The sequence below is a fragment of the Pristiophorus japonicus genome, chromosome 16 (assembly GCF_044704955.1).
Source record: "Pristiophorus japonicus isolate sPriJap1 chromosome 16, sPriJap1.hap1, whole genome shotgun sequence".
NCBI lineage: Eukaryota > Metazoa > Chordata > Chondrichthyes > Pristiophoridae > Pristiophorus > Pristiophorus japonicus.
Window position 1 is genome coordinate 54,239,816 of NC_091992.1, and position 20,702 is coordinate 54,260,517.

The 20,702-nt window shown below is 45.1% G+C and overlaps 1 protein-coding gene across 7 annotated transcripts in view; it reads right to left on the bottom strand.

The window, feature by feature from the left end:
• Positions 1 to 20,702, bottom strand: part of LOC139226508 (NADPH--cytochrome P450 reductase-like) — a 132,240-nt gene that overhangs the window by 35,235 nt on the left and 76,303 nt on the right. For all 7 annotated transcript variants that reach the window (XM_070857340.1, XM_070857342.1, XM_070857339.1 and 4 more), the window contains 4 exons: positions 17,637 to 17,786; positions 14,595 to 14,719; positions 8,926 to 9,015; positions 8,248 to 8,346 (listed from right to left, as the gene is read on the bottom strand). In XM_070857340.1, the coding sequence (XP_070713441.1) occupies positions 8,248 to 8,346; positions 8,926 to 9,015; positions 14,595 to 14,719; positions 17,637 to 17,786 (464 nt within the window). The remainder of the gene's footprint in view (positions 1 to 8,247; positions 8,347 to 8,925; positions 9,016 to 14,594; positions 14,720 to 17,636; positions 17,787 to 20,702) is intronic.

Genomic DNA, 20,702 nt, shown 5'->3' on the forward strand with positions numbered 1-20,702 from the left:
CCCCTCTCATTCTTCTGAACTCCAGTGAATACAAGCCCCGTTGATCCAGTCTTTCTTGATATGTCAATCCTGCCATCCCGGGAATCAGTCTGGTGAACCTTCGTTGCACTCCCTCAATAGCACTTCCTCAAATTAGGAGACCAAAACTGTACACAATACTCCAGGTGTGGCCTCACCAAGGCCCTGTACAATTGTAGTAACGCCTCCCTGCCCCTGTACTCAAATCCCCTCGCTATGAAGGCCAACATGCCATTTGCCTTCTTAACCGCCTGCTGTACCTGCATGCCAACCTTCAATGACTGATGTACCATGACACCCAGGTCTCGTTGCACCTCCCCTTTTCCTAATCTGTCACCATTCAGATAATAGTCTGTCTCTCTGTTTTTACAACCAAAGTGGATCTCACATTTATCCACATTATACTTCATCTGCCATGCATTTGCCCACTCACCAAACCTATCCAAGTCACTCTGCAGCCTCATAGCATCCTCCTCGCAGCTCACACTGCCACCCAACTTAGTGTCATCCGCAAATTTGGAGATACTACATTTAATCCCCTCGTCTAGGACACGGGCAGCCGAGTTCTAGACAAGGGGATTAAATGTAGTATCTCCAAATTTTCAGATGACACTAAGTTGGGTGACAGTGTGAGCTGCGAGGAGGATGCTAAGAGGCTGCAGAGTGACTTAGATAGGTTAGGTAAGTGGGCAAATGCATGGCAGATGAAGTATAATGTGGATAAATGTGAGGTTATCCACTTTGGCCTCTTTGGATCTGGGCATGGTGCCAGAGGATTGGAGGCCTACTTGTTTAAGAAGGGAGAAAGGGATAGGCCAAGTAATTACAGGCCTGTCAACCTAACCTCAGGTGGTGGGAAAATTATTGGAAAAAATCCTGAAAGACAAGATAAATCTGCATTTGGAAAGGCAAGGATTTGTTCAGGGAAGATCGTGCTTGACTAACCTGCTTGAATTTTTTGAGGAGGTAACCAAGAAGGTCGATGAGGATATTGCGTACGATGTAGTATATATGGACTTTAGAAAGGCTTTTGATAAGGTCCCGCATGGTAGATTGGTCATGAAAGTTAAAGCCCATGGGATACAGAGCAAAGTGGCAAGTTGGATCCAAATTGGCTTGGAGGTAGGAAGCAAAGGGTAATGATTGATGGATGTTTTTGTGACTGGAAGGATGTTTCCAGTGGGGTTCCGCAGGGCTCAGTACTGGGTCCCTTGCTTTTTGTGGTATACATCAACGATTTAGATTTGAATATAGGGAGTATGATTAAGAAGTTTGCAGATGACACTAAAATTGGCTGTATGGTTGATAATGATGAGGAAAGTCATGGGCTGCAGAAGGATATCAATCTACTGGTCAGGTGGGCAGAGCAGTGGCAAATGGAATTTAATTCAGAGAAGTGTGAGGTGATGCAATTTGGGAGGGCTAATAAAGAAAAGTTATACACATTAAGCTTAATAGTTTAGATGAACAAAGGGACCATGGAGAGCTTGTCCACTAATCCCTGAAAGTAGCAGGCCAGGTGGATAAGGTGGTTAAGACGACATACGGAATGCTTGCCTTTATTGGCCGAGGCATATAATACAACAGCAGAGAGGTTAGGTTTAAATTGTATTATTATTTTGCTTAGGCCACAGCTGGAGTACTGCGTGCAGTTCTGGTCGCCGTATTATAGGAAGGATGTGATTGCACTAGAGAGGCTGCAGAGGAGATTTACTAGGAAGCTGCCTGGAATGGAGAATCTTAGTTATGAGAACAGATTGGATAGGCTGGGTTTGTTCTCATTGGAACAGAGGAGGTTGAGAGGAGACCTCATTTAGGTGTACAAAATATTGAGGGGCCTGGACATAGTGGATAGTAAGGGTCTATTTCCATTGCTGGAGGGGTATATTACAAGGGGACATACTTTTAAGGAGGTTGGTGGAAGGTTTAGAGGGGATTTGAGGGTGGGGGCTTCTTTACGCAGAGGGTTGTGGGGATCTGGAACTCGCTGCCTGGAAGAGTGGTGGATGCAGAAACCCTCACCACTTTTAAGAGATAGTTGGATGGGCACTTAAAGTGCAGTAACCTGCAGGGTTACAGACCTAGAGCTGGTAATTGGGATTAGACTGGATGACCTTTTGTTGGATGGCGCAGATATAATGGTAAGTACTGCAAGGAATAGAATACGGCCAGCGTGATCTCCTGGGCTAGTTTCGATCGCCTGGATGGGTCGGAGAGGAATTTTCCCAGATTTCTTTCTCCCTAAATTGGTCTGGGTTTTTATCTGTTTTTTGCCTCTCCCAGGGGATCACATGGCTCTGGTTGGGGTGGAGTGTAGAATGTTTCAGTATAAGGGGTGTAGCAGTTGTGTGAGGTAGACTGGTTGGGCTGGGTGCTCTTTGCCTTTCCGTCATTGTTCATAGGTTTATATGTAACCTTTAGGGCTGCTGACCGAGGGGCTGTGTGGCTCTTTGTCGGCCGGTGTGGACACGATGGGCCGAAATGGCCTCCTTCTGCGCTGTAAATTTGGTTTAACTATTCGCAAAGGCTGCCTGGAGAACCCTTGAAAGAAAGGTGAATACAATACGCACACATAATTATATAAAGTTAATCTTTCTCCTGCTCTAGTATGCTTTACATGTTGCAAGGTGCCTTTTGCATCTCAAATGACAGTCTCCGATTATGATCTGGAGGTTAACTCTGTAGCTTGCAGAAGCTTTTCCCCATCAAAAGGTATAAAAAAAAGATAAAAAAATATTTGAAAATACAAGAATGACAAGAACTTCGAGGGCATCATTTGGAAATATGTGATATCTGAAAAGAGCAGAAAACCTTCTTCACAGCTGTAAAATATAAAAACTGTGGACTTCAAATAATCTTTCACATCCTCGGGAAACCCTGCAACTAATAAATTACTATTTGAAATGTAGTCACTGTTGTAAGAGAGATAAACGAGGCAGCCACAACACGCAGCAAGAACGCAGAGATTATGGGCCCAAGTTTCGAGCCGCGCCTAGAACGGCGCAGTCCCGACCTGGACGCCCGTTTTTCGTGCCACAAAGTGCGCCTAAAAAAACCCTCCAGATTCTCCACCTCCCTGCAGGTCCTCTGGCCCTCAGCGCGGCGCAGCACAAGCTGTAGGGGGCGGAGCCAGGTCCCTGCGCTGAAAACAGTGCCGGGACCTCTGCACATGCGCGCTACAGTGGGCGCCCAAAACTGTGTGGGAGGGGCCCGAAGCACGCAGCCCCTAGCCCTGGCCAAATGGCCTCACTGGGGCTGCGTGAATAAGGCTCCTCCCACAACCAGCTCCTGCTTCCTCCCGACCCGACTCCCCCCCCCGGACCGGACCCCGACACCGACCTGACTCCTGCTCCCCCCCCCGCCGCACCGGACCCGACACAGACCCGACTCCCGCTCCCCCCCCACCCCCCGGACTGGACCCGACCCGACTCCCGCTCCACCCACCCCCCCGGACTGGATCCGACCTGATCACACTCCCCCCGACCTGACCTCCCTCTCCCTCCCTCCCTCCCTCCCCCCGACCCAACCTCCCTCCCACCACCCCCCCGACCCGACCCAATGCCACCTACCTGTAAATCCGGTGCTGGGGACGGTCCCTGCCCGAAGTCTCTGGCCCGGCCCGTTCAGCCTCCCTCCCCCTTCTCCTTTCCCCCCCCCCCAATCTCGTTCTTCCCCCCCCCAAATCTCCTTTCCCACCCCTCCCAATCTCGTTCTTCCCCCCCCCAAATCTCCTTTCCCACCCCTCCCAATCTCCTTTCCTCCCCCCCAATCTCCTTTCCTTCCCCCCCCCCCACCAATCTCCTTTCTCCCCTTTATCCCCTTCTCCCTCCTCCCCCCCTCTCGCTGTCAGAAACACAGACACTGACAGACAGAGAATGAGAGACACACACAGACAGACAGAGAGATAGAGACACTGACAGAGACACACTGGGGTGGGGCATCCCAGCACGCTGTTGGAGGGCTCCCGGTGCTGCAGTTGGTAAGTAGAAAATGTTTTATTTATTGATTTTTAAAATTTTTTTTATTTCTTATTCATTTTTTTTGATTGATTTATTGGTTGATTTATTGATGTATTTATCATTTATTATTGATGATGGCTCTTTATTTGTAAAACTGAATTGTTGAATGTTTGTAAACTTCCCTTTAAACCCAACCCCCCCCTCCCTACGCCTGATTTGTAACCTACGCCTGTTTTTTCTAATGTGTAGACAAGGTTTTTTCGAGCGTACAAAAATCTTCACTTACTCCATTCTAAGTTAGTTTGGAGTAAGTTTTCACTGACGAAACTTTGAAAACAGGCGTAAGTGGCCGGACACGCCCCCTTTTGAAAAAAAAATTCTGTTCCAAAGTGAAACTGACTAGAACTGGAGCAAACTAAATGACGAGAATTCCGATTTCTAAGATACTCCGTTCTACACCAGTTGCTCCTAAAAATCATGTGGAAACTTGGGACCTATAATGCTACGAATGAACAGTTAATCTATTTTAATGGTGTTGGTTAAGGGGGGGGGGGGGGGGGAGAAATGGACGATAACGCCATGTTCTTTGTTAAAATGCCATGGGACTGTATGTCCATTTGAACAGGCAGACAGGACCTTGGCTTAATGCTTCATCAGAAAGACGGCATTCTCTCAGTACTGCACTGAAGTGTAAAGCTAGAACATGTGTTCATAGGATATACAGCACAGAAACAGGCCATTCGACCCAACCAGTCCATGCCGGTGCTTATGCTCCACTCAGGCCTCCTCCTGTCTTTCCTCATCTAAATCGATTAGCATAACCCATTATACACTTATCTAGCTCCCTCTTAAATGCATTCATACTATTCGCTTCAACTATATTCATCTATAGTGGGGCTTAAACTAAAGTCAAGTATGCTATCAACTGAACCAAGGCAACACTTAACACAAGGTTAACATATTGCTTGTTCCACTTTCATATGCGAGATTCGGGTGGGTTCTGTAGGCTTTGCTTGTTTTCCCAACTTAAATCGAACTCCCCTCCCTCCCCACACCATGGAAATGGTCTCACACAATCATAGTATCTTCCTCAGTTCAGTAATCAATCCGTTGTCTATCCACCATCCGATGCACTAGTGAACATTGACATTAAACATCTTGGCCGAGAATTTTCCAGAGATTCCTCTCGCATCTCTGGTAAATTTATGGCGGGGCAGTGGGATCAGCTCGGAGGAAATTCCCGACCCATGTTTCTGCACCTAGGCTCAGAAATGCCAGGAATATAGAATTCCAGTTAATGCCACAATAGATTTTAAATTATTTACAAGCTATTACTCAATAAGGTTGTTGTAGATTGTCCTGAAGTACCGAATGAAAGACTAATCACTACCTAAACAAGGGACTATTTTGTGATCTTAATATTCCCACTTAATGTATAAATCAGGTTCATCAGTTTATCAAAAGACATTTTCAAAGTCTGCTCATATTTAAAATGTGAAATGTCTGGAACAGGCCAGACAGAGACAGACAGTAGTGAACAGACCATGCTATTCTTTCCATTCAGTGACACCTTTGCAACTATTTAATGCAATGAGCATAGATCGATTCAGCTGTTTCCATAGTACCACAGACATGCAGGCTATAATATGCAAACAGATGTTCAATGAATATGAAACAGTGTACTGTTGTGATGGAAACAGGGCAAATGAGATTCCTTACACATTCAACAAACTATAGACATAAATGTCAGAAGATACAAGTAGAATTACATAGAAATTACAGCATAGAAACAGGCCATTCAGCACAACTGGTCCAGACCCGTGTTTATACTCCACACGAGCCTCGGCCCATTCTAACTGCGTCTTTCCACCCTGCCCTATATCCTTCTATTCCCTCATATATGCATCAAGTTTTCCCGTAAATGTATCGATGTAATCTGCTTCAGCCACTCCATGTGGCAGTGAGTCCCAAATCTCACCACTCTGGTGTCCTGAGATATCAGAGGGTTGTAGGGCTGGACGACATTAGAGATATGGAGCGGCGAGACCATGGAGAGATTTGACCAAAAGGATGGGAATTTTAAAATTAAGGTGCTGTTGGTTTGGGAATCAATATAAGTCAGCGAGCACATTGGTGAGGGACAGCAGAGTTCTGGATTGCTAATGTATCTTTACAGCCAATGTATATGCGCCCTGTGAGAATAGACATTTCCGAGTCTGTTTGCAATCTCATTCCTTTTCGCTGGGGAAACATCCTGCATTTGCTATCCAAAAGGCAAAATGGTAGTGGCCAGGATCTCCCTGCATGTAGCAAACCACAGCCAAAACTATAAATTCCTCGCATCCAATTCAAATCTAATGGAACATTGTACATAAGAGGTCACATGTTTGTCACTTGCAATAATGTCTGGGTGCTTTTTTCAGGTGGAACACAAAATGGTTCAGGAACAAATGGCCATCACTTTTTGATCTAATAATTCACCTTCTGTCAAAAAGAAACAAGGGATACGGTGAGAAAGTCTCTTGCCTGTTGAGTTTGGCATCAATGAATCTGGTGTTCGAGTGTTCAATGCCCTCAGACATTTACAATTCGGAACAGATAACTTTTGGAAGAGAGTCCTGGGGCACTACTGGTTAAACTTGTTCCTGAAGTTTGGTGAAAATCCAGGCGTTTAAATTTACCAAGTTGTATCCAGAAGCAGATGTGTGGCAAAATCAGCTGGCTTTGTTTTCCACCCGGCCTGTCCTGTCCTATCCTGGTGCAGTTTTAGTCGCTTCACACTGTTTTAAACAAGTTGTGTGCTCCATACGCAAGTGCTGGATACTGATTTTAAACCAATGCTTGGTATGAATGTTTTATAAGCACGGCAAACCAGTCCTGGAAATGCCTTTCACCCATTACAAAAAACTTAAAATTTATTAAGTGGAAGTACTGGTTTACTGAAATACTGCAATACTGCTTAAAGGTCTTCAAACAAGTTGGGAACAGATCTGGATTCGATTATTCTCAAAAGCGCCTCATATGTGCAGAGGAGAGAATGTTTTCAATCAGACTTTAATCCAATTTACGGATCTGGTATGATGTGTTTGGAGATGGCAGCAAAGGACCAAGAGGGGTGAAATTTAAAATACTCCACAAAGTTTGTAGAGCTCCAGGAACTTCTGCACTTTTCCCTCCAACCCTTGTGCTGGGAGCTGTAAGGATCTTGAACTATTCTTTCATTTGTTTTGAGACATCTAGCCATGTTAGTTTAGGAATTATAAAATGTCAAACTATCCCCACAGGAGTCTATAACAGCCTGTTATAGTCTCATCCGGTTGTCGATGGTTTTTTAAGAATTTTCCAAATAAGGGAAATGGCAAGCAATTTTCTCTCAAATGTAAAGTATTTGGAAGGGGTCAGGGTGGTGGTGGTGGGGGGAGGTGGGGGGGGGGGGGGGGGAAAGAGAGAGAGAGAGAGAGAGAGAGCTTTAGGTTGGAAGTACAGGTGAGACCTCCGAAATCCAAAAACCTCAGAACCGAGGCCTTTCCAGGTATTTACGGATTTCGGAACGTCTTTGTCTGGGCCGAGGTAGATAGGGGAGGGGTCAGGGCAAATGAGGGGAGAGGAGGGTCAGGTAAAGGAGGGGAGGGGGGGTCGGTCGGGATGAGGAGAGCTCGAGGTAGGTCGGGCGGAGGACAGGCAGCCCGAAGACGGGGTGAGGTCGGGCGGCCTGAGGGAGTCCGGATTTCAGAGCATTTTCCGGTTTCCGAACGAACCCGCCACGGATCGGCTTGGTGTCCGGATTCAGGAACATTCCGAAACTCTGGATTTCGGAGGCTCAACCTGTACTTCCTGAAAAGTACAGGTCACCTTAAAAAGTACTGAGAGGAGTGAGAGGTGTTACAAAAAGGATTAACGTGCATGCAACTCTTTGGTACCCTGCCCAATTAGTGGGTTAGCCTAAAACTTCACAAAAAAATGACAATGTTTTCTTCAGAAAGGAGAAAGCAGAGTTTAGGATCCATATCTTCATAAGTTGATTGTGGCACTGGTTCTGTTGCAAATGCAGCAATTGTCAGAAACAAGGTGACAACGAGTTGCTGTGCCAAAAAAGTTAATCAGTAACAAGTGGAATAGATTTGGATATAGGCAGGAGGTCAGCTACTTTTCTTTAATAGATGTATTCAAATTAGGATTATTGTTTATGAAATTACACTGAAATAAAGTGAGCTGATTTTTGCAACACAAAGCAGCGCCAACTGTAAGCACATTGCAAAAACACACTTACGGTTTCTGTGTTTCGTAAGCTTTCAGACGTCCCATCTCGCCGCTGTAGACTTTGTTCATGTTAATGTCATTATGCAGCACTAGCTCATACTGACGGATGCTGAAGAACAATAAGTGCAATGTTACTTTTAAACTGGAATCACACAGCATTATGTGAACAGTTCATATGCTTTACAGATGCTGTGATAAACTAGTCTTAGTTATCGAACTATGTCGCTACTCCAAGCTTCCACAGTGGAACTGATAGTCACGAACAATCTGTAACCAGGAAAGCAGCTAGCGGCCTGGAACTTTTTTTTTGTTAAATCAGTAACACCATTATCACTGGTCATGACCTCAGTTTGTAGATGGCACTGTGTACAACCAAATGTCAGTATTTGGTATCCATGCACCTTAGCATAGTTAACACTGCTCCTTATGAGTTAGAGCGATTCTGCCTATACCTACGATCATAGGTAACAACCATCATTACAGCATAAAACAGTCTGATAACAAATATTCTACTGAAGTAAATTGACCATAGAGGATACAAGAGTAAAACTCTTGGCCTGTGCTGACTAGGATCAGCAGTTCTATCTCTGTTCTCCACTATCTAGCGGTTTCCAGAGTGATCGTCAAATTGACGAATTTACCCAGGCTAATGTAAAATGACCTATGCTATTCTTAAAGGGACACTTACCTGGAATCGTCACCGGTGGCCTCCACTCCAAAGTGCTCACAAACTGCCGGCCAGAACTGCTCTCGCCACATGATGAAATCCTCCTCCAAGCTAACAGGTAAAAAAATTCCAGATTTAATTATACTGCAAATCCGTGTTCATGGGTTATTATTCCAGAATAGTAAAAAACAATATTGGATTTAATATACTGAGAATCCATGTCATGAGTTATGATTCCAGAATTACATTAAATGAGATGACATGGTGTGTTCTGGACAAATGCCACATTACATACTGCCTTAGTCCAAAACTTGGCTGCCCGTGTCCTAACTCGCACCAAGTCCCGCTCACTCATTACCCCTGTGCTCACCGACCTACACTGGCCCCCGGTTAAGCAATGCCTCGATTTCAAAATTCTCATCTTCATTTTCAAATCCCTCCATGACCTTGCCCCTCTCTATCTCTGTAATCTCCTCCAGCACCCCCCCACCCCCTCTTAAAACACCTACATCGCACCTGTGATAATTTCTACTTATGCGGCTCGGTGTCAAATTTTTATTGCATAATGCTCCTATGAAGCACCGTGGGATGTTTCACCATGTTAAAGGTGCTATATAAATACAAGTTGTTGTTATAGTGTGTCAGGTATCGAGCAGTGGAAGGACACTGGTCCATCCAGTCCCAGCCGGAGCACCATCCCACAGAAATGGAACTGGATGCCACTGTGGTGCAGCATTTTTCCGACTGACCGGATGACACCCGTCTTGTAGTCTAATCCGTGGGAGGAAGATGCTTTCCCCAAAAAGATGGCCAGATAAGTTTTTTTGTTTATAATTCAAAATTGATCAACCTGTGTGTCCTTGGTTTAAAAACAAATGATTTAAGTGAACAATTTTAGCCCTCACAACAGTCATGCGGCAGTTGATAAAAGCAAACCATGACACTACAATCCAGAAACTGTTCCGTTTTCCTAAATCTGTATTTGCAGAGATCAATGAGCTACGAAATTAACAATTACCCAATTCAAGCAACCCGTGTGCTGGATTAGCTGCAGTTGTACTATAAGAACATAAGAATTAGGGGCTCAATTTTCCGCAGCCGCTTTTTTCAGTGCACTTACCCTAGATGTGGCGACTTTGTGCGATGGAAACGGCGCAGAAAAAATGTGCCCCCATCCTGGCCGCTCTGCCAAGTGTCCCAGGTCCTGGAGCCGCGTATATAGTGCGGGGGGGGGGGGGGGGGGGGGGGGGGCGGAGCTACAGCCCTGCGCCGAAAACAGTGCCGGCAGCTGCCCGCATGCGCAGTGGTGTCGGGACCGATGCCACATTCGGTCGCTCTGCTTCCCCGCACCCCCCACCCCGTTGATTTAAAGGGCAGCATATCTCTCTCTCTAATCCCCCCCGCAATGCCGCGTCGGTCGCTCTGCTTGGCACCCCCCTCATTGATAGAGGCCAGCATCTCTCGCTCTCTCTCCTCCCCCACCCACCCACCAATGCTGCATTCGGTCGTTCTGCTTCCGCACCCACTCCCACCCCGTTCATTCGCAGATGCCCCTAGCCCTGGACTCATCGTCTTTCCTCCCCTATCCCAGGCAGAATGGCCTCACACACAGGCCGGCCTCACACACAGGCCGGCCCGCTGCTTTCCCAGGCCGACTTTAAAGATTAAGGTAGGATTTACTTGATTTCTATTAGTATTTTAATGGTTTGAGCTTTTCCTTGCAATGTTTGGTGCTTGGTTGTTTAGTTTCAGTTCCTCTCCAGTTCCCTTCCCTCCCCTATCCCTGGCCTAATATCCGCCGCTGTAATAATGTGCGCCGCTTTCTTAACTGCCCTCAAGGTGTTTCAGAGCTGGCCACATACGCTGACCTAATTCGATTTAGAGTAAGTTTTAGCTGGCCAAAGTGGCATAAATGGCCAAAACTGGTGTTATGTGTCTGGGAACGCCCCCTTTTGAAAAAAAATCAACTAAAAAAAAGTCGTACCAAACTGATTTACTCTGGAGCAAGTTTATTGGGGAAAGTGGCATTTTTTTTTAAACTTACGGCAGAAAAACCAACTTACTCAAAAAAAAAATTGGAGCAAGTCATGGCCAAAATTGAGCCCAAGGAGCAGGAGTAGGCCATTTGGCCCCTCGAGCCTGCTCTGCCATTCAATGAGATCATGGCTGATCTTCTACCTCAACTCCACTTGCCCACACTATCCTCATATCCCTCGATACCCTTAATATCCAAACATCTATCGATCTCGGTCTTGAATATACTCAAAGACTGAGCCTCCACAGCCCGGTGGGGTAGAGAATTCCAAAAATTCAACACCCTCTGTGGAGAAGTTTCTCCTCAACTTCATCCTAAATGGCCGACCCCTTATTGTGAGACTGTGACCCCTGCTTCTAGACTCCCCAGCCAGAAGAAACATCCTCACTGCATCAAGAGAGAATCTTGCATGTTTCAATGAGATCACCTCTCATTCTTCTAAACTCTAGACAATATAGGCCTAGTCCACTCAATCTCTTCTCATAGGACAATCCCCATATCCCAGGAATCAGTCTGATGAATCTTTGTTGCACTCCCTCTATGGCAGGGAAAGGTACCACTTTCTTTGAAGTGATGGAATATCAAAATGCCAAGTCCAACTTCTAAAGGCTAATGCAACAAAAATATTAATACACAATCAAATGGAAAACATAAATCTGATGAGCAAAGACAATACAGTCAGTTTACATTCTTCAATAACTTCACCAGAAATAATGAAACCTTTACTATCTCCAATCAACAGAGGACAAAGTCCTCAACAATTACACAGTAATGACAATATCCTTTCTTTCTCACACATTTTGTTGCTTGGAATCAAATCAGCATTTACATAATTATATTACAACAGTGACTACACTTGAAAAAATATGTTAATTGGCTGTAAAGCACTTTAGGTCGTGAAAGGTGCTACATAAATGCAAGTTCTCGCTTTCTTTATAATGCAAGCCTACATTACAGAGCCTGCTCCTCGTTACCCCAATCTCAGCATTCAAATATGAACTGCGAATCTACAGCCAGTCCCTGTATCCCTTCTAATTCAGGTTTCCAGCCAAACTCGCTGAGATCACCATCAGAAATGCAGTAACTTGTACTCGCTAACAGCACACATTGAAAGTAGAAACATCCCTAAACTACCAAACACAATCTCGTGCCATCTGAAAGGTCAACTCCACAGACATGTTACTAAATACCTCAATCAACACAACAAACCTCACCACTTATAGGCCCCCAAGTTTCCACATGATTTGCTCCTGATTTTTAGGAGCAACTGGTGTAGAACGGAGTATCTTAGAAATCGGAATTCTCCACATTTAGTTTGCTCCAGTTCTAGTCAGTTAGAACAGTTTCACTTTGGAACAGAATTTTTTTTTCAAAGGGGACGTGTCCGGCCACTTACGCCTGATTTCAAAGTTTCGTGAGTGAAAACTTACTCCAAACTAATTTAGAATGGAGTAAGTGAAGATTTTTGTACGCTCAAAAAAACCTTGTCTACACTTTAGAAAATCAGGCGTAGGTTACAAATTAGGCGTAGGGAACGAGGTGTGGGGGGGGGGGGGGGCGGGGGAGAAGGGAGGGGAAGGGAAGTCATTAAATTCTACAATCAATCCTTAGTTATACTTATACAAATATTATACAAAATAAATCCAACCTGAATAAAAATTTATAAGCAAAGAAAAGATTAAATAAACCATGTTCCTATCTGTGTGAAAGTGCTTCAGGCAGGCCTTTCATGTTGGAGACAGGCAGCGGTGTGGCGTCAGTGTCTCGACGGCAGCGGCAGCAAGCTTCGAGCTGAGCTGCAGTGCTTGAGGCAGGCCTTCATTCTCTTCGTGGCTGGCCGCGAAGAAGCAGCACCGGACGGACCCGAGGCCATTCGGCCATGAGATATCAGCGGCGTCAGTGGCTGGCCGGCAGCCGAAGAATCAACGCAGGACACACGCAGCTCATTAAGGTTCTTGAGGCCATTCGGCCACGCTTTAGGGGCAGCGTCAGTGGCTGGCCGGCAGCCAAAGAATCAGCAGTGGACGGACGTGAAGCCATTCGGCCATAGGATATCAGCGGCGTCAGTGGCTGGCCGGCAGCCAAAGATACAGTAGCAGCCTTCGAGCTGTGAGGGGGACTGAGGCCATTTGGACAGGGAGAGGCAGCCACATCGACAGTTTTATATTTAAATTTGCAGAATGGGTGCTGCATTGTCAACACCACGTATTATTGCAAAGTTGAATTGGCACTCTTATTTCTCCAAACACACAGTCCTTAATTTGCATGTACCAATGCAGCACCGGTTCTGCAAGTTTAGCAGTGAAAAGCTGAACTCACTGATTTCAGCAGGTGATTTATTCAGCAGTGCTGCTAAAAGCACTCCCTCACACACAGAAATATCAAAAAAAATTAAATTACAAGCCTTTGCAGGGGTCCAAGAAACAAATCTTCACTTTTTCTGCAGTATTTTTTAAAATGGCCGAGTGCCAATGTTTGTGTGAGACTGCGCGCACGCTCCAACGCGCATGCGCAGGGTTGCCGGCACCACGAAGGCTAATTTAAATTGTACCCGCCCCCTGCTACTTAGAAAATCGGCGCGAGTGTTAGGCTCCGCCCCCTGCTGCAAAGGGCGCGCCGCGCCAAGCAGACAGCGAGCTCCAAGGAGCTCGAGAATATCGGACTTTTTTTTGGGCGCAGTTTTCGGCGCGGAAAACAGGCGCCCAGCTCGGAGGTGCGCCGTTTTCGCCGCGGCACGAAACTTGGGGGCATAGAAAAACAGCCATTGCCATTTTGAGACAACACATCAAGCAAAGGAATACTTGTAACCCTACAGCACTTGGCCTTGGCTTAAAAGAACATGAGCAAAAAGACACATCCGAGCTCTTTCCAAGTGCTGGTTACAGATCAGTACTTACCGACAGCTGCCGTGAGAAAGGGAATTGTTATTACAATGTGATTACCCAGGACTTGGCCTTTCCTGTTTAAGATAGTAAGGACTTCCATTATTTCTGGATAAGTCATTGGAAAGTGTAAGTTGACCCCTTTTGGTCACTTACCAATTTAGCCAGAAATGAAACCAGCGATTTTTAAAAAAGTATATTAATGAATGAAAATAAGGCGAGAGGAAGGAAGAAATACATCCAGCAAAGCTTAATTTTTTGACATGTCTACATGCCCTTAACCACCACCCAGCAACAGAAATACCCCCATGTATACATGCAATCTCTGCTTGCGATCAATATTAAGATTCAACTGAAGAACACTTAGCCACCCCCTCGAATCAATGCCTCAGTTCTCATGCTATCTCGAAGACACAGCATTGAAGTGGACCACTTCAGATTGCAGTGCTTAGCCTCTGCTCCCAGCATTTGTCACTGGTTCACTGAAAGCAATGAACCAAGTCATAACCGTGAAAGCCTTACATCATCAGCACCTTGGTCTTGGAAATGAAGCCCCGATAGGGGGTGCAGTCACTGTCTGCTTTACATTTTAAATTATCAGAGTTTTTTTTACATTGGCAAGTGACCTTGTGTTTAGCAGATGTAATGTAAATCACCCGTTAACCTTTGTATCACAGCTATGATATCCTGAAAGCTAGAGCATTTTCGACCAATACCATATTTATAGAAACTTGATGAAAAAAACAATCTCTTCTCGCGAAAAAGGCACTCACTTGCCATCATCATCTCCCAACCCAAGCTCGAAGATCCTTTCTGCTCCCAGCTGCTCCAGTTTCTTGTCCACAGACTTTCCCATTGCATTAAAGTGTTCATATGTTTTATTTCCCAGCCCAAAGACCTAAAAGAAGGAATCACATTCTAAATTAATTTGTCTGATTGACAATCTTGGACATTTTTTTTGGGGGGTGGGGGCGGATGGAGAGTTTGTACATTTGGAACCAATGCTCACAAGGATTGATCTCTGCAAATGGACATGTTCTGGGTACTAACCAAAGTATCCAATGTGCTTCCGTAACTCTGGATAATCAGTTACTAAGGGCAATATGTAATTTGAAAATTCAGACCAAAGCGGCTGGTTGGGTAACTGAGTCCAATTCACAATCACTAGGTCTAAAATTTAATGTTCGGTGATGTTTTGATCCTACCAACACATTCTTTCAGTGGGCCACCCTCTCGCTAACCTGCCAGTAGCAAGTGTTGCTTGAAGCACTCCCCACGTTTTCACTCTCCTGCAGATAGCTAGGCTGAAAGTAGCAAAACTCAATCTGCAGGGAAAACGAGTGCGAGAACATCAGCCATGACTGGGCCTCGATAGTAACCCCACGATGTGGGACAGTGCAATTAGGAGCCGGATTTAAATTTAACAGCTACCAGCTGTATTTCCCAGGGCTCAAGAAACCCGGCAGTAAAAGGGAGGCGGGAGTTGCTGGCTCCACAATTTAAATGTCATTTATAGCACTCCTTGTGGACCAGGAGGAGGAATGCTCCCCCGGCCCCTCACGGAAGCCTTCGACCTCCCCAGTTGATCACGGCCTCTCCCTCACCCGCCTTGATCAACGGTCTCTCACCCCAATCTCTTGCTTCCTCCCGAATACTGCTGTCTCTCCCCACCCACCACTCTGCCCTCACCACCAGTTTCCTCCCTCCTGACAGTCAGGGACAGTCCCCAAGGGTCCCCGGCAGCAACTTCCTGCCACTGGTTTTCCTACTCAGCAGCTAGCCAGCTTGTGAATTTGGTCAGGAAATGGAAGGAAAAAAAAAAAACTTATAATGGGGTCCTGCCATTAAATTCGGCAGGACCTTTGCATCCCCAGCCTTGCTGGATTTTCCCCGCGCCTCGCCGCATTATCAGGGCATGGGACACTATTGCAGCTTACCTCGTCTTGGGAAGCCCAATACTCTGTACGAATTGCTCGACAGAAAAAGACCAAGGTCCACCTGGTTCACCTTTTACTATCCTGGTAATCGCATGGTACAATGATGACTAGCAGCAGGAGTTGTTGACTAACCATAGCAATGAATCTCTACCAATTAATCCACAATGGACCCAGACACGATGTGAAGAAAACCCCAGTGGAGGAGAGCTTTGGGAACCATTGGTCCAAAGTCACCGGCTCCTCCCAAGCTTGCTGCACTCACCACGTGTCATGCCTCAAATTACGATTGCATTCAATGCTACTTTTATGAAGGCCATTTCTTAAAAACTTAGGAGGATAGGTGTATTTGGACTTTCAAAAGGCTTTTGACAAGGTCCCACACAAGAGATTGGTGTGCAGAATTAAAGCACATGGTATTGAGGGAAATGTATTGATGTGGATAGAGAACTGGTTGGCAGACAGGAAGTAGAGAGTAGGGATAAACGGGTCCTTCTCAGAATGGCAGGCAGTGACTAGTGGAGTGCCGCAGGGCTCAGTGCTGGGACCCCAGCTCTTTACAATATACATCAATGATTTAGATGAAGGATTGAGTGTAATATCTCCAAGTTGCAGACGACACTAAGCTGGGTGCTGGTGTGAGCTGTGAGGAGGATGCTAAGAGGCTGCAAGGTGACTTGGACAGGTTAGGTGAGTGGGCAAATGCATGGCAGATGCAGTATAATGTGGATAAATGTGAGGTTATCCACTTTGGTGGCAAAAACATGAAGGCAGATTATCTGAATGGTGGCAGTTTAGGAAAAGGGGAGGTGCAACGAGACCTGGGTGTCATGGTACATCAGTCATTGAAAGTTGGCATGCAGGTGAAGGCGGCAAATGGCACGTTGGCCTTCATAGCTAGGGAATCAGAGTATAGGAGCAGGGAGGTCTTACTGCAGCTGTACAGGGCCTTGGTGAGGCCTCACCTGGAATTGTGTGTTCAGTTTTGGTCTCCTAATCTGAGGAAGGACATTCTTGCTATTGAGGGAGTGCAGCGAAAGTTCACCAGACTGATTCCCGGGTTGGCAAGACTGACATATGAGGAGAGACTGGATCGACTGGGGCTGTATTCACTGGAGTTTAGAAGAATGAAGGGATCTCATAGAAACACATACAATTCTGATGGGCCTGGACAGGTTAGATGCAGGGAGAATGTTCCCGATGTTGGGGAAGTCTATAGCCAGGGGTCACAGTCTAAGGATAAGGGACAAGCCATTTTGGATGAAGAAGAGGAGAAACTTCTTCACTCAGAGTTGTTAACCAGTGGAATTCACTACCGCAGAGTGTTGTTGATGCCAGTTCATTAAATATATTTAAGAGGGAGTTAGGTATGGCCCTGACGCCTAAAGGGATCAAGGGGTATGGAAAGAAAGCAGGAAAGGGGTACTGAGGTGAATGATCAGCCATGATCTTATTGAATGGTGGTGCAGGCTCGAAGGGCCGAATGGCCTACTCCTGCACCTATTTACTATGTTTCTATGACTCCAAAGCAACTGTGTTCATTTTAAGCTGGTTTGTGATGCATTATTTTGTCGGTTATTTTCTACACTTGCAATAAAGATTATACGTGAAAACATTGTTTTATTAATTATAATACTAAAGAAACATAGCACCACCACATCTCATTTCAAAATAAATCACACCCTATGAAAATACCACAAGTCATATTCTATTAAATACAGAATTATTAAATTTGTATGCCCTCTTATTCAATACTGTAAACACACTTCAGATTGTACAAATTCCCCAGTCTCTTAAAGGGTCCTCTGAAACGACCTCCATGACAGATTAGGTTACATAAGGATTATAAAGCTACTCCTGTCCACTTTCCATAACACTTACCGCAAATTTCACACCAGACAGATCTGCATCAGCCTCTTGTATCCAGTCATAGAAGTCCTGTGCGTTGTCAGTGGGATCTCCTTCTCCATATGTAGCCATGCAGAAAATTGCCAGCGAGTTTTCTAGTTCTATAAGTCGACTTAATTCAGACTGAAAGGAAGGAATAGAAGATTGCACCCCTCATTCAGTTAACTATAAAATACTGTAAGAATTGGAATTTTACCATGTCACACCCTCAGGACATCCTAAAGCATTTTACAACTAATGGATTACTTTTGAAGTGCAGTCACTGTGGCTGTGCTGTTAAACAATACAGCCAATCTACGCAGAACAAGGTCCCACAAACATCAAATAAATGATCAAATAATCTGTTTTTGGTGGTACTGGTTGAGGGCAAAATACTGGCAAGGGCACAGGTTAATTTTATTTGCATATCATGGGACCTTTTACATTCACCTGAGCACACAGTCAGGATCATGGTCCTGGCCAATATTTATCTCTCAACCATCCCTAAAACAGATTATCTGGCTATTATCACATTGCTGTTTGTGGGACCTTGCTGTGTGCAAATTGGCTGCTGTGTTTTCTTACATGACAACATTACTCTCCACACCGACCCCATTACTCTCCCAGGCCACTCGGGCTTGAACTAGACTGTTTGCAACCTCGGCGTTCTATTCAACCTCAAGCTGAACTTCGCACCCAATCTCCTCATCAAAGATCACCTACTTCTACTTCCACTTCCGTAACATCCGTTCCCCCACCACTACCTCAGCCCATTTGCTGCCGAAATCCACATCCCTGCTTTTGTCACTCCTAGACTCAACTATTCAAATATTCCAGCCCGCCTCCAAAACTCTGATGCCCACAACCCTATCGTGCACCAACTGTCCTTGCTGACCTACATTTGCTTCACCAACACCTCAAATTTTAAATTATATATATGTGTGTTTAAATTCCTTAATTGCCTTACCCCTCTCATCTCTGTGACCTCTTCCAGCACTATAACCCTCCCATCCCAAACTCTGTGTTGCTCTAACTTTAGCCTCTTGTGCATCAGCCCCCTCCTATTGCCCTAACACTGGTGGCCATTTGAGCCACCCAAGTCTCTCACTCTGGAATTCCCTCCTTAAGACTCTTTGACTCTACAACTCCCCCTCTCATCCGAGACCCTCCTTACAACCCACCACTCTGACCAAACTTTTGGACATCTCTCCTAATATTTCCTACTTTGGCTTGGAATCAATTTTTTCCATTACGCTTTCACAAACCACCTTGGGATGCTTTTCTGCAGTAAAGGTGCTATACAAATGCAAGGTATCGTTGTACTTATGTTCTATCGTAGCCTGGGACCATTGTTTTGTTCTTCATCTTCCATGGATATGGGCAGGGAGGGGGGAGAAGGGGAGTGTGCCTACCACTACACTGAACAACATTGCTTCAGCTGTCAACCACGTTAGATAAGACTAGTACTACCCCATTCACACTGCAGGGAGATCACCTGGCACTCTGGGACAATTATAAAAACTTTTAATTAAGTATAAAAATTAACAGAATCAGATTTAACATCTCCTCCCCATTTTCAAGTACAAGGTCAGACATGCCCAAAGATGTTGCTAACAGTTTCCTTCAGTAATTCATTTTTTAATGTGGCCACACAGACATCAGAAATTAGTCTTTGCTATGGTGAACATTACTGTGTTAGCAGGAACACTGAACAAGGTTTCTGTCAGCCACAAGGCTTTGACCTTAAATGGTCACCTGGCTGAGTACAAGGATTTTCTTTTTAGGGCCATAGTGGACAGGAAGTCTTGCTTCAAGGGGCTCAGTAGTATCTTGTTTCTATTTCTAAAATTCTGACGGGTTTAGACAGGTTAGATGCAGATGTTCCCAATGTTGGGGAAGTCCAGAACCAGGGGTCACAGTCTAAGGATAAGGGGTAAGCCATTTAGGACCGAGATGAGGAGAAACTTCTTCACCCAGAGAGTGGTGAACCTGTGAAATTCTCTACCACAGAAAGTTGTTGAGGCCAATTCACTAAATATATTCAAAAAAGGAGTTAGATGTAGTCCTTACTACCAGGGGAATCAAGGGGTATGGCGAGAAATCAGGAATGGGGTACTAAAGTTGCATGTTCAGCCATGAACTCATTGAATGGCGGTGCAGGCTCGAACGACCGAATGGCCTACTCCTGCATCTATTTTCTATGTTTCTATGTTTCTACACAACGCCATTTTTACCCCACGCATGAACCAAAATCCACCAATTTCATGAACATTTGGACATATGTCCCTGGTACATCAGCTGCTTGCACAATTCCCCATCTAACTTTACAGCACATCACTGCCTTTCATTTGGATTGCAAGCAGACTTTGCCACCATGAACTAAAAGTAAAAGATTTTTTTAAAAGCAAGAGTAAAATAATAAGGACAGTATGTTACTGAGAATGCAAATTTCAGCCAGCATTTGAAAGATTAAACACAGTCTAAGGATAAGGGGTAAGCCATTTAGGACCGAGATGAGGAGAAACTTCTTCATCCAGAGTGGTGAACCTGTGGAATTCTCTACCACAGAAAATTGTTGAGGCCCATTCACTAAATATATTCAAAAAGGAGTTAGATGTAGTCCTTACTACTAGGGGGATCAAGGGGTATGGCAAGAAATCAGGAATGGGGTACTGAAGTTGCATGTTCAGCCATGAACTCATTGAATGGCGGTGCAGGCTCGAAGGGCCGAATGGCCTACTCCTGCACCTATTTTCTATGAGTACATTATCAGAATTCATCTACATTCCCTCTCCTTTTGTACAACAGGTTTTAGGGTGCCATTTCCAGCATTCCCCATTTTCAGTTAAAATAGTTAGGAATGTAACAGTGCTCCATTCAGTGTGAACATTCACTTTCGTAATACCTACTTTTTTATTGCTTAGTGATTTGTGTGTGTGTTTGGGACAGCATTAGAACTGTACACATACTACAGTTTGAAATACTAAGCGCCATGATGGTTCTTGGAGTACTACTTCAAGTGTAAACTTTGTACCTATACACGATTGCACCCAGAGATTT